This window comes from Uloborus diversus, chromosome 8, assembly GCF_026930045.1.
Source record: "Uloborus diversus isolate 005 chromosome 8, Udiv.v.3.1, whole genome shotgun sequence".
NCBI lineage: Eukaryota > Metazoa > Arthropoda > Arachnida > Araneae > Uloboridae > Uloborus > Uloborus diversus.
Window position 1 is genome coordinate 134,000,875 of NC_072738.1, and position 12,478 is coordinate 134,013,352.

Sequence of the window (12,478 nt, forward strand, 5' to 3'; positions counted from 1 at the left end):
TTTTCGTGCCATTTTTTCAGCGAAAACCAAATAAGCGAGCTTGTACAATAAAGATAACGCACAATAGACGACAAAAATGAAAAAAATAAAAAAGAAAAATGAAAAATGAAAAATTTGCAGTTACTGCCCTTTACCCGTATAGTAAAGAGTTGAATAAATACCTTTATGCTAGAAAATAAAAGTACAACATACCAACGTTTTAGTACACAAAATTTGATGATTACTGCTGACATGTGCTTCTAGGTTTCAAGGAACACCGTTTTCAATGCAATGAAGTGTGAGTTTTAGAATGAAAAAGCCCCGAAAAGACAAATCTCAGACGACTTTGTAATTTCTTATCTTAAATTATAGTTAGTTTTACTTTTTATTTTATTTATTGAAACATTCACGCCTCTCTTGAAATTATTCTATGCCTCCTACAATGTAAAAAAAAAATCCGAAACGTCACACAGTATTTCTGTGACACGTTTCGGGGTTTTAATTGTTTTTATCCACTTCTTGGAAAAATCAAGTATCATTGTCAAAAAGTTTCATGAATTGCTAAAAGTTGCATGAATCAAACTTCTCACTGTTGTGAAAATTTTTTTAGCTCTCAGTTTAAAGATTAACTGAGCGTATTAAAGTGGCTTCAGTTCAATTACCTCCCGTCCATACTGATTAAGGTCCTAAAAGGAGCGAATACGTCTCTGGACTACGTAGCTTTGCAAGAATTGCACGCGAGTAAAGTTCTCGACTCTTGCTTGGAATTCTGGCTTTGCTTTGGCCATGTTTGCAATGCTGCTTATGGCATTTCTTTTCTTTACTAATAATAAAGATGAAAGTCCCTCTGTCTATCCGGATCTCTGTCTGTCCGGATCTCTGTCTGTCAGGATCTCTGTGACGCGCATAGCGCCTAGACCGTTCGGCCGATTTTCATGAAATTTGGCACAAAGTTAGTTTGTAGCATGGGGGTGTGCACCTCGAAGCGATTTTTCGAAATTTCGATGTGGTTCTTTTTCTATTCCAATTTTAAGAACAAAATTATCATAAGATGGACGAGTAAATTACGAAATTATCATTACGTGGAACCGTAACATGGGCACAAGCCAAGTGGCGAGAAAATTCACCATACATTATTTGTAAATATACAGGCGAAACAAAAGACCTTTTAATTTTCTATAACGGGCAAAGCCGTGCGGGTACCACTAGTTCTTAATAAATCAGGAAGATGCCAAGCTATTATATTATACCTACTTAAGTTTACTCTAAAGTTCCAAAGACACAACTGTTTTCAAACGGGAAGGTTTTTGAATTTTTTAGGAGGCTTCCGCGATAATTTCAGGAAGGTTGCTGAGTTTTAGCGAAAAAAGTTTCTGGATTTTGCAAGGTATGTTACTGGCAGAAATTGGGCACATCAGCTAACCATTTTTTTCAGGAACGTTTCTGAATCGTTTTTACAGTGTAGGGCGTGCTACCCAGGTTGAGAACCGTTGTTTTATAGCACATAAACGCACTAGCGCAGCCAGAAATACCTTCTGGAAGGGTTTTTTGATAGGTTTTTTTGATGAAAAAACCTTCTGAATTTTTTTTTAAAATCAAAAATACCTTCCGAAAGAGATTTTTTGATCAAATATATCTACTGAAGGGGTTTTTTGATCAAAACAGCCTCTTCACAGCATAAACTGCTGTATTAGATTTTGCATTCATGTTAAATCCAATGGCTCTGGGGAGTGTTTCCCCCCCCCCCCCTTCGCCGCGCCACTACATAATCGATTCCTTCTTTCGACTTTCATATAGAGACAACTCATCGTTTTTCTTTTTTACACAACCGTTGCCAAAAGGTGGAAAAGGTCAGATGTTTTTAGCTTACATCAAGTATCTCCTGAGATAAAAAGTACACAACAGAGGAAGAATAAAATTAATGTAGTGACAATTTTAACGACCAGTAATATCGTTTTAGTACACGTAGCTAACTGATTTTGTATTTGTTAATTGCTAGCAACCATCCTCCAAATACCTGGGATAAAATTTTATTTTTGAGCAATCACGATTGCTATTTGTTTTTACTTGACCATCCTTGACGTTCAAGTTCCTTTTTCAGATTGGACCGGCGGGAATCCGGCGTCGTGCATGTCCAACACACACGCGCGCTCATACACACTCTCACGCGCGCCTTTACACACATACACAGACACACACACACCCGCCTTTACACACATACACTCACGCCTTTGTGCATACACGCACGTCTACGCACACACACAAGCCTAGCCTGCACATGCACGCACACACGCCTACACACACACAACTATACACACGTAACCGCCCAAGAGGAGGGGCAGGCTTGAGGGGACAGAAGCCATTTCTAGAAACAATAACTCCAATGAGTAAGATCCTGCCGAAACTCGTGATTGCGAAACACATAATTTGATTTCAAAACTTCAGAATTCAAACTGATTTTTTTTCCATCACTTATTTTGAAAACTTGAGTGGGATGAGCATCTTACCTGTTAAATCCATCAAGATTCAAGATGCCAATTTCTCCGAAAAAATCTCCCGCTCTCATTTGAGTTAGCACCTGTCCCTTTTCACTGAAAGATGCAAAACGAAAAATTAGAAGAAACTAGCTCGTTTCCTGTCATTGCATGGCCGCTTTAGAAATAAAAGTTGTGTCAAGACGCATTTTCAACAATCAGGCTTAAAAAAATGTAAGATTTCCTATCAATGTGTAGAAAAGAACAATTTTATGACTCAAAATTTAAACTTAGACCTGTTTGATTTTTTTTAATTCTAAAAATTCGGTCACTGTTATTAAAAGGTAACGTTTAACAATCAAACATTCCGTATTCCTCTCCCCTCGTTCGGTTGTTTCTATTGTTTTTTTTTTGGTGCAAAGCCTTAATTGGCAATACTGCGCCGAACAACTGTTAAAAAGTAGGAGAAAATGCCAGAAAAGTCAGTTTTCTGAAAGAGAAAAGGATATAAAACTTCGCGTATAGTTTTTCCTAAGAAAAAATTTACAAAGGGTTTCAAATAATAAGGCACGGTAAAATCATTTACAAGGAAATACGCCACTTTTACAATGAACGACGCATATATGCACATCATCTCTTGATACCGGTTCAAAAGCTGGACGAAAAATTTTTATTTGAATTTTTAATTCAAAAACCAAAAACACCTTAAATTTTTCAAAAAGAGTGAGTATGTATTGTGGTATCTGGATTTTAACTCTTATATCGTTTTTCAATCTCTCAGAGAAATATAGTTTATAATACCAATAATTGGTAGTTGTAAATGTAGGTCTAACATTTTTTTTATTTTTCCAGGCTTGGGGGGGGGGGAGGGCAAGGGGTATTAATGTCTCGTAAATTACATTAAAAAAAAATCCAAATTTCGTTTATGCAATACTGTCTCAAAATCAGACGGAGGGCAATTGCTTCTCCTGACCCTCCTAAATGACAGACCTGACTTTTTAAATTTTACTTCGGCAACATATCATTCTTCTGAAATAGTGATATGTTCAATCTCATCTTTTGCATAGTCGCTAGTAGATTTGAACTCAAGTATCTCTATGAATTTTGGTCGCAAATAATTAAACTGGTCTGCGCTGGTATAATTTTTCAATGGAAAATATTTATCTTAAATTTTATTATGAAAACCTAGCTGTCACATATGAGACAGTGAGAAGCAAAGGGATGTAAGTGGACATTTTTAAGTTTTGAGCAAAACACATTTAAAGTTGCGGGGCTCGGTTGGCTTTCATTGGTTTTTTTTATCATGCTGCATAACAGAACCTACCTGGGCTACTAGTATTATCTCTTGCCCCAAGACAGATGAGAGGTTTACCTACCATTTGTACTGGTTATCTCTAAATTGTTAATTTTGCCAATTACATCCCTTTGCTTCTCACTGCCTATATGAACAGTTGGATTTCCACTAATTTTCTTTTTCGCTTCAAACTTCTCACATCTTAACTCTACATCTACATCATATTTTGATCATTCTTTTCAGTTAAAAGTATGCAAATACAACTAACAGTCTTGCAGGTTAAACGGGTGCACGCTGAGCATGAAAAATGTTTTGCGTGAGAGGTTAATCTTAAGCTCTAAACTTCAGTGGAAAATATCATCTGAAGCATCGCATTCATAGTGAAAGAGAAGTGCGTGAACGGTTGTCTGAGAAGAATGAATACAGTATAAATAATATAGCCTGTGCAAGGGCGGATCCATGTAATGGTTAAGGAGGGGGTCATTTGCGGAAAAGAGGGGGGGGCGGGGGTCATAAATGTCATTTTTTGTTATAAATAAAAGGTTCATGCCATGGGCGAATTTTTTTTGAAATAAAAGTCCACAAAGCTCAGTTTTAAGCTATCTTTGGTCGATTTAGAGAGGAGAGGGTGTCCCAACTCCCATGATCCACTTCTGGATCCGCGCCTGAGCCACGACCCGATTTGGACCTCAATCATACACTGGAACCACCGTTTGAAGCTTCCTTCCATGTATCAGGAATCTTCAAACTGCGGTTCGGACGTCTGACAGAAGTTTGAACCGGCTGGCGACAATCAAAAGACAAGGTGGTGGTAAACCAATGACATTCAACTTCTAAAAGAAGATGATGATTAGGCAAATTTCCGGGCCTTCTAATTTAAATTACCAGTAACAATAACGTTTGTTTATTGACTTACTTAATGACTTGAAGGATTCCATCAGCTATGATGAACATCTCCCTGGCCACTTCACCCTTCCTGCACACCAGGTCACCAGGGGTGAAGATGTACGCCTTCATTTTGAGCACGAGATCATGTAGGAACTCCGGCTGACATTCTTGAAAAATGCTTACCTACAGAAGATATGTTTGGTATTGCTTGTCAGAATTAACAGTTATTCTTCCCTTTAATTAAGCATGAAAATAAATTAGAGTAACAATGATGAAATAATAAATTTAAAAAAAGCGAATTTATGTTTTTCACAAAGGTTTCTCATATAAAAAAAAAAAAAAAAAAGATGAGATAAGTCAAACCTCCGAAGAGCATGCAAAAGAGACATGGTTTTCAAACATTAACAAAAACAACATAACTTGTTATTTTAACATATCGTGTACTATATTTCATATTTTGTGAAAATTCGTATTTATCTCGCAATTGTTTTAATATACCTGTAAGTTTAGAAAGTTATTGTTTTAGAGTTGTAGCAATGCAGTTTAATTATTAAAACTAGAGATTTTTTTTATTTTGAGGACATTTTTTGCGGATATTTAATGTTTTCTTTAAAGTTTTAAGGAATTTTTTAAGATTTTCTTAAACTATCAAAATCCGGTTTCTGTTTATACCACAATTACACTTTACTAGTTGAATAATTTCCTGCTTTTCGAAGAAAGCAGGAAATTAAAATCCAAACGCTTTCAAGATTTGTCTCTCTGCTACTCATTTGCAAGTAATTTCGATTTCGAAAAGGAAATTTGTGTGGTTGATTTAATTAGGTTTTTTTTTTACTTCTAAAGCTTTTAATGACTCTTAAGTGGTTGAAATGTAGTTTTAAATTAAGAGCATTGCAAGGAAGAAAAGAAATAATATAGAAGTGCAACAGAAGTTTTTTAATTTTAAGTTTACAAATAAAGTCAAATACTTTGCTTCATTTCAGAACTTAACCGTAAAGATGAAAACCATGCATATAATATATTGGTTTACGGCAAACAATAATAAAAAGGTGAAAAACAATACAATAATATTTATAAAAAATCCACAACATCAACAAAACAAGAATTTCACACCCTGACAACAGAAGTGACAAAACAGCCCAGGGATGATTGTAAAGGACTCATTTAACTTTGCTTAATTTATTTAGAGCGTCTTACTTCACAAGATATTACTTTTAGACAGTTTCACCTTTTTCAGGGTTTTGAGGTTGACATGAATGGCCAACTCTGTTTTCAGCTTGTCTGGAAGAATCCCTAAGGCTGAATGGATGTCTCCACCACCTTGCATGCGACCTCTGAAAAAAGACAAAACAACAATCATTTGAATGTCAAAACCTAGAAAAGAATATATATTAGGGTGGTTAAAAAAACTTTTTTTCAGCTAGAGTCCAGGACACCCCCTATTTTTTTTCTACTTACTAATAGTATTACGCTGTAAAAGTTTTAGCTTCTTACTCAAATTTTAAGACGGTGCTCAATGACCCCTCAATTTAACATTAGCGTGGCATAGAAAATGTCGCAAATTTAGAAACATTTAATTTCCTCAACTGTTTTTTTGTAAATTGTTATTTTAATGCAATGTATATGCATATTACTATTGTATATTATAATATTTAATATTGCTTTTTCAGTCTAAAATTCTTCCAGTATATTACTATCCACAAGTGTAAAGATATTGAGGGGTGTCCTGTTATGTAGGAGAAACTTTTTTTACATGTATCTTTGAACCTCCCTAATGTATATATTACATTAAACAGCTGCTATATAAGACAAATATTTTTTTCTGTGTTTGGTGTTGTACTTCTAATTATTTGCCTAAAGGAACAATTTAAGACTTTGTGACAAAGTTCTGGCTTGTGTTTTAGCACTTGTTTCTTAAAATTGAGGCCTGAAAACTGTTTCTAACATTACCGTTTGGCATTTTTCAGAAGTTGACACTTAAGGTGGGTTCAGCGTGGCCATTGTGTCTGTGTGGTGGGGGGGGGGGAGAGTATTAGATGTTACGCACCGGAGCACGGGCCCAACAAGACTAGGAATTAAATAATGTACTTTTGCCCATGAAAGGTTGACAATCTTTCGACCTCTGTCAGTGTAATGGAAAGTAAATTTCATCAGAAACATGACTCTCATAAATCTCCGAATTTCTACAAGCTTTTAACTACTATTTCCCGAAAGTAACTAAACATCTTTTCTGTGGGGAATTCCAAATAATATTATCAATTATTCACGTTTATTTTGATATATTTGGCTTTAATTAAATCCCTATATTCTTTTATCTTGCAAAGTCACAAATGCTAATTTCAATGTTTGTAACGTATTTCCCGATCTTAGACACGTGCGTGCCTTACGTCATGAAATGACGAAGTCCCTTTTCCATTTGATTGGCCGCCGTTCTATCATCGGGAAATGCGCATTTCAAATGCATGTCTTGAAATCCATGCAAATGACTCTGGCTGACTATATATGTTGCTTCGGTAGCTCAGTTGCTCTCTCTTTTAAGGCACCGTATTTTAGTTTCATGGTCAGCCAAGTCGGCTGATTGCCGTCATGCTCTCGATTAGGCATTTTATAATTGTAAACTTTATCTGCAAACCTTAAGTTCAACTTACTGAAACCTCGATTAAATAAATGACTCTTCATTTGTCATATTGCAAATTTACAAATAATGGTTTTGCTTGTTTTACTAAATTATCTATGCATCGAGAGGACTTATTTTGCAATTTTATAATTCATATGTAAATAGCTCGCCAAGGATATCATTGTATTTTATCACCATGGAGGAAATAAAAAGAAATAATTTCAACAACAGGTATTATTTTCTGCAAAGAACTCCAATTACACTCTGCAACTCAAAAGGGCACTAATTAAATTAGTCATCGATGCGATAACTTCATTGATAAAACCTCATCGCACAATATTTTCATTATGTTACTGATATGTTCTTTGTTATTTCATTCGGGAAATCTCGGAGGATTTTTACCCAATCCGAACGTTTTAGACGCAATACCATACAAGCGGTGAGAAGTGAAAATAAGCATACTTCTAGTGTTTCCGTGCATTAAATGAACAGGCTTTAGTAATTTTCATGCCGGAGGGGTGGGGACAGTAATAAGCAATTTAAAGTCACAAATGATTTTTTACATCCAAGCAGCTTTACAGAGAAAGCTGGTTCTGATTTGATGAACATGAATTGCCAACAGCAACAAAATAAATCTACGGCGATAGATCATTGTTATTGTTATCAAGCTAAAATCGACGATTTTGGGTAATGGCACCAGTAACAGTCGTAAGTTTGGATTTAAATAATAAGATAATGCGAGTAAAACAAATGTTGCAGAAATACAGTTCAACCATCTGGTGTTATCAAAGTGAATTTCATGAGCCAGTTGGTATTTACAAGACAGTCATGGAAGGTTATGAACAACCACCACGATGTCTGCCGGTGTTTCATGTTCATTTGAATTTGAAAAGGTTTCAGATCTAAAAATAAAAAAAGTTTGCACATTTTGAAGAGACAAGGGGAATTACGTCCGTTGCCCATCCTTTCCTCATCCTATTTGTTACTGGGTATCATCAGAGTTGTCGGTGTCTGTTAGTGGGGGTCAGATCTTTTTCGAAATTGGGCAGATAAAAATAGAATTAACTCATTCAGGAGATCCAGAAGCAGCCAAACGTTAGATGAGATGTGGTTGCAGGAAAGAAAAACAGTTTAAAAAGTCTAAATACTTTAAAGGACTCATAAAATTGAGTTAACCAGAGAGCGATGTCTTAAGCATGTCTGTTACTGGTGCCGTTACCCTATCTGTTCTAAATGACCCCTGGTCTTCCTGGTGCGAGTAATATGAGGCCCTGGCCATTCCACAACTACCAAATGATGGCTCAGTGGGCTACATACTAGCAGGAGTGCGGAAATTCCATGAGTGCATGCGTGTTCTCTTCGGGCTCGTCTTTATTATTATTACTAATAATAAAGCTGAAAGTCTCTCTGTCCGGAGGATGTCTGGATGTCTGTAGGATGTCTGTGACGCGCATAGCGCCTAAACCGTTCGGCCGATTTTCATGAAATTTGGCACAAAGTTAGTATGTAGCATGGGGGTGTGCACCTCGAAGCGATTTTTCGAAAATTCGATGTGGTTCTTTTTCTATTCCAATTTTAAGAAAAAAAATGTCATAAGATGGACGAGTAAATTACGAAATTATCATAACGTGGAACCGTAACATGGGCACAAGCCAATTGGCGAGATACGAAATTATCATAACGTGGAACCGTAAGATGGGTACAAGCCAACTGGCGAGAAAATAAACCATACATTATTTGAAATATACAGGCGAACCAAAAGATCTTTTGATTTTACTATTACGGGCAAAGCCGTGCGGGTATCACTAGTTATAAATAAGCTTGCCATACGTCCCGGTTTTCAGGCAAAATTCCGGTGTCCCAGCCGGTTTACTTCACGTCCCGGAAAAAGATAAATTTGATTACATATGACCAAAAAAGTCTAAATCAGCTCGTGAGGATTTTTACAACAACATTAAAACCAAAAAAGAGTCTTCTAAAAAACGTCATAGCGAAGGAAAACTAAATGTAAGTATTGTTCAATTTTTTATTCCTCACTAAACGTATTTCTTCCTACTAAAGGAACTAATAAAAATTAACATGTAAGAAACAAAATGTTTATGCTTGTGTCATTTATAATTATTTCTGGTTTAGGCTCATAATTAGTACTTATTGATAGCATTGAGAATAAACTACCCACTAAAACATGCTAAAAACCATGCATGGGGTGTGTTGCCTTCTAAGCTGTTTGATGTTCGAAAATTCCAAAAATTATGGGCTGACAACACTTTCCAAAACTTAAAAATTATTAAAAAAATAAATAAAAGTTTTCAAGTGTTTGTTTTCAATAATTTTTGTTTGCATAGGTCAAAAGTTTTTACGGAGTCAGTAGGAGGTGTGTGTGGGGGGGGGGGGGTCGGTCAAGCTTTCACATAGTTTCTGAAAATTTCACATTGCCTTCAGAAAATTTCACTTGAGTCCATTATCACCCCTGGTTCCCTTTTTAATTCTTGCGACGAGGGGGGGGGGGGGGTTCCAGTGTCCCGGTTGAACATTTCAGAAATCTGGTAAGCCTAGATATAAACGAGTTCGACTGCATAGTGATGCAACGCTAAAATGCACAATGTAGAGGGAAACAGTAGACATGTGTTTTAAGGTTACATTGAAAGAGAAAAATATTACTTTGAAAAAGGGGTTTCTTGTAACTAAAGTTTCCGGCAAATTTGTGCATTTCAACGTCATATTATACATATTTTGCCCCAAAGTTATAATATGTTTATCCATTAGGGAAAAAAGATCAGAATTCATTGAAAACATTGCATTGATGATAACAAAAAAAAAAAAAAAAAAAAAAAAAAAAAAAAAAAAGATTAATGAAAAAGAAAATGAACGTAAATTTTACTCGAACCGTGACAACCACACCAAATCGTTACAATTTATTACCCAAAATTTTTCGTTTAACTTCAACTCTTACCTTGACCAAGAGTAGTCATACCAACGCTGTACCCTCCTTTGCATACCCTTAGGAACTTTATGATGCCGCATGTACAGTTTGGCTCCATCCTGAGGAAAAGAAGTAATGTGGATTATCGTATAGGGTCTGACGGGGGAAATATCTGTCAAAAATCCGTACCATCTTAATATTTTCTTTAACTATAAAAGATAAAATGATTTAATTTGGCATGGTGTAAGCTTAAATAATTTAGAAATTGTTCAAATAATCCCTTTATCTAAAATTGCATTATTATTTATTTTATTTAATTTAAATGACTGACCAAGAGTAACCCCGGATCGGGGCAATTATGGGTCTCACCCTTTTTTAAAAGTAATCATTTTCAAAAGTAATTAACCATTCTAAATTACTGTTTCTTAGCCCACAAAGAGATTTTTTAATGATAAAATTTTTATATTAAAGAAATAATCCATTATAATTGAAATAATTTGATATTACTCTTACTAGTCAACTACAATTAGTTATTGCTCTTTGCTCTAAGCCCATGACTCCATGAAGAAATGTCTTTAATATTTTCATGCTACCTTCAACAATCATGTTTCTGCCAACTGCAAAGTTTTTTTCTTTACAATTTCACTTATCTATACTGAAAAAATGCACTTATTTCAAATTACTTCTAAAAATGTCTCTCTTGAAAAAAAAAAAAAAAAATCCGACCCCTTGTTCTAGAAAATTTATTTCTGCTTTTTCCTTGTCCAAATTTTAAGTTACTTTTCTATTGTAAGAATATGTCACTATCATCATTCGTTACAAAATCTATCTGATGTTCAAGTACAGAATGAATTCGGTTGTTGCACCATCTTTTAACATTTTTAAAGAATAAATGTTTTTGCAATTGTGTTATTGCAGATTCTTCCCGCTTTTTCTCGTTGTTATTAACAATTCGAAAATAAGCTCATTTCGCATTTAAGGGCTGTCTATATCAGTTTGTTAAGGTTTTTTTATTTTTTCACAAGCAGAGTTTTTCTTGATGACTACATCTGTGCTGTGCATGTCTACATTTGATTTCTCTTCTGCTTATTTTTCTCCTGCAGTCTAACAAGATTTGTAATAACTATTGAATTGATCCCCGTATTTGATACTCTAGGGATTCATATTAATTCGTTTCTTATTTTGGTACTTGATGTGTGCCATTATTGCATGCTGAAATAGTTTATCTTCAAAGCTGGAATTGATTTGTAGCAGTAATCAGCAATAATTGAAGATGATTTATCTTCCAATGTTGCACTTGGAGCATTAAAATTTCTTTTCGAGAGAAAGTTTGGTACAGAAAAAAAATAAGTTGAAGTTATTATACTGATATTATTCACATAGAAATAAATAAGAAAGACATCTGAAATATCAGAAAATATGCTAACCAAGAATTGCCGCGATGACCCAGAACTACCTCACTAAATTGGGGTATAAATCAGTCTACTTTAAATGCTAACTATTTTTAAAAAGAAGAAAAAATGTATGTTGGTATGAAAAGCTTAGACCATTTGCTATTAAAAAACAGCATCAACTAAATTGCTTCTTCAAAAGTGTTTGACGAATCTTGAAAAAAATCACGATTTTCCGAGACATTCTTCTCTGAAAATGTTTTTATAAAGGTGTAAAAACTATTTTTTTTCTATTATTTACTTCACTGTTGCATTTTTTTTTTTTTTTTTGACTTTGATATAGGAAAATTGAATGTACAAGTATGACTTAGCATAATTTAGTTTTTTTGTAAAAACATTCTTTTAAAGTAAAAAAATGGTGGACCATTATTTACCCCGGAAAGAGCGTGACCCATAATTCCCCTGGGAGACCCTAAAGTTTCAGACTAGGATTAAACGTTACATCATTCCAATCATTTTCTTTTTTTTTTTCGATAAGTACTTAGGTTGAGCGAATAATAAAATATCACGGCGGAATAAGCCGTGATAGTAACAAAAAGCGGAGTTACTATAGACTAAATAAGTATTTTTTACCTATTTATAGTACCGATCAGAAGGCACTTTACGTTAATATGTTTAATTCATATTTTAAATTAACTTTAAAATGTGTTTAAAAAAACTATGTAACAGCAATAAAAATACAGAAGAGTTTATTTGACCACAATAATTTGGCGAACCTCTGTATGCATGTACGGCTGTGATGTTAAAAGCTTATCAATATTCTTGGAAATGTGAGAAAAACGGGATTTTTAGCTGAAATTTGAGTGAAAATTTTTTTGTGATTGCAATAATTTCTGCACTTTCTACAGCGGA

The 12,478-nt window shown here is 34.7% G+C and overlaps 1 protein-coding gene across 1 annotated transcript in view; it reads right to left on the reverse strand.

The window, feature by feature from the left end:
• The window catches only part of LOC129228611 (cyclic nucleotide-gated cation channel alpha-3-like), a 107,532-nt gene that overhangs the window by 23,951 nt on the left and 71,103 nt on the right, over positions 1-12,478 (reverse strand). The window contains exons 7-10 of the mRNA XM_054863292.1: positions 10,206-10,294; positions 5,864-5,969; positions 4,664-4,818; positions 2,487-2,570 (exon numbers count right to left, since the gene is read on the reverse strand). Coding sequence (XP_054719267.1) covers positions 2,487-2,570; positions 4,664-4,818; positions 5,864-5,969; positions 10,206-10,294 — 434 coding nt within the window. The remainder of the gene's footprint in view (positions 1-2,486; positions 2,571-4,663; positions 4,819-5,863; positions 5,970-10,205; positions 10,295-12,478) is intronic.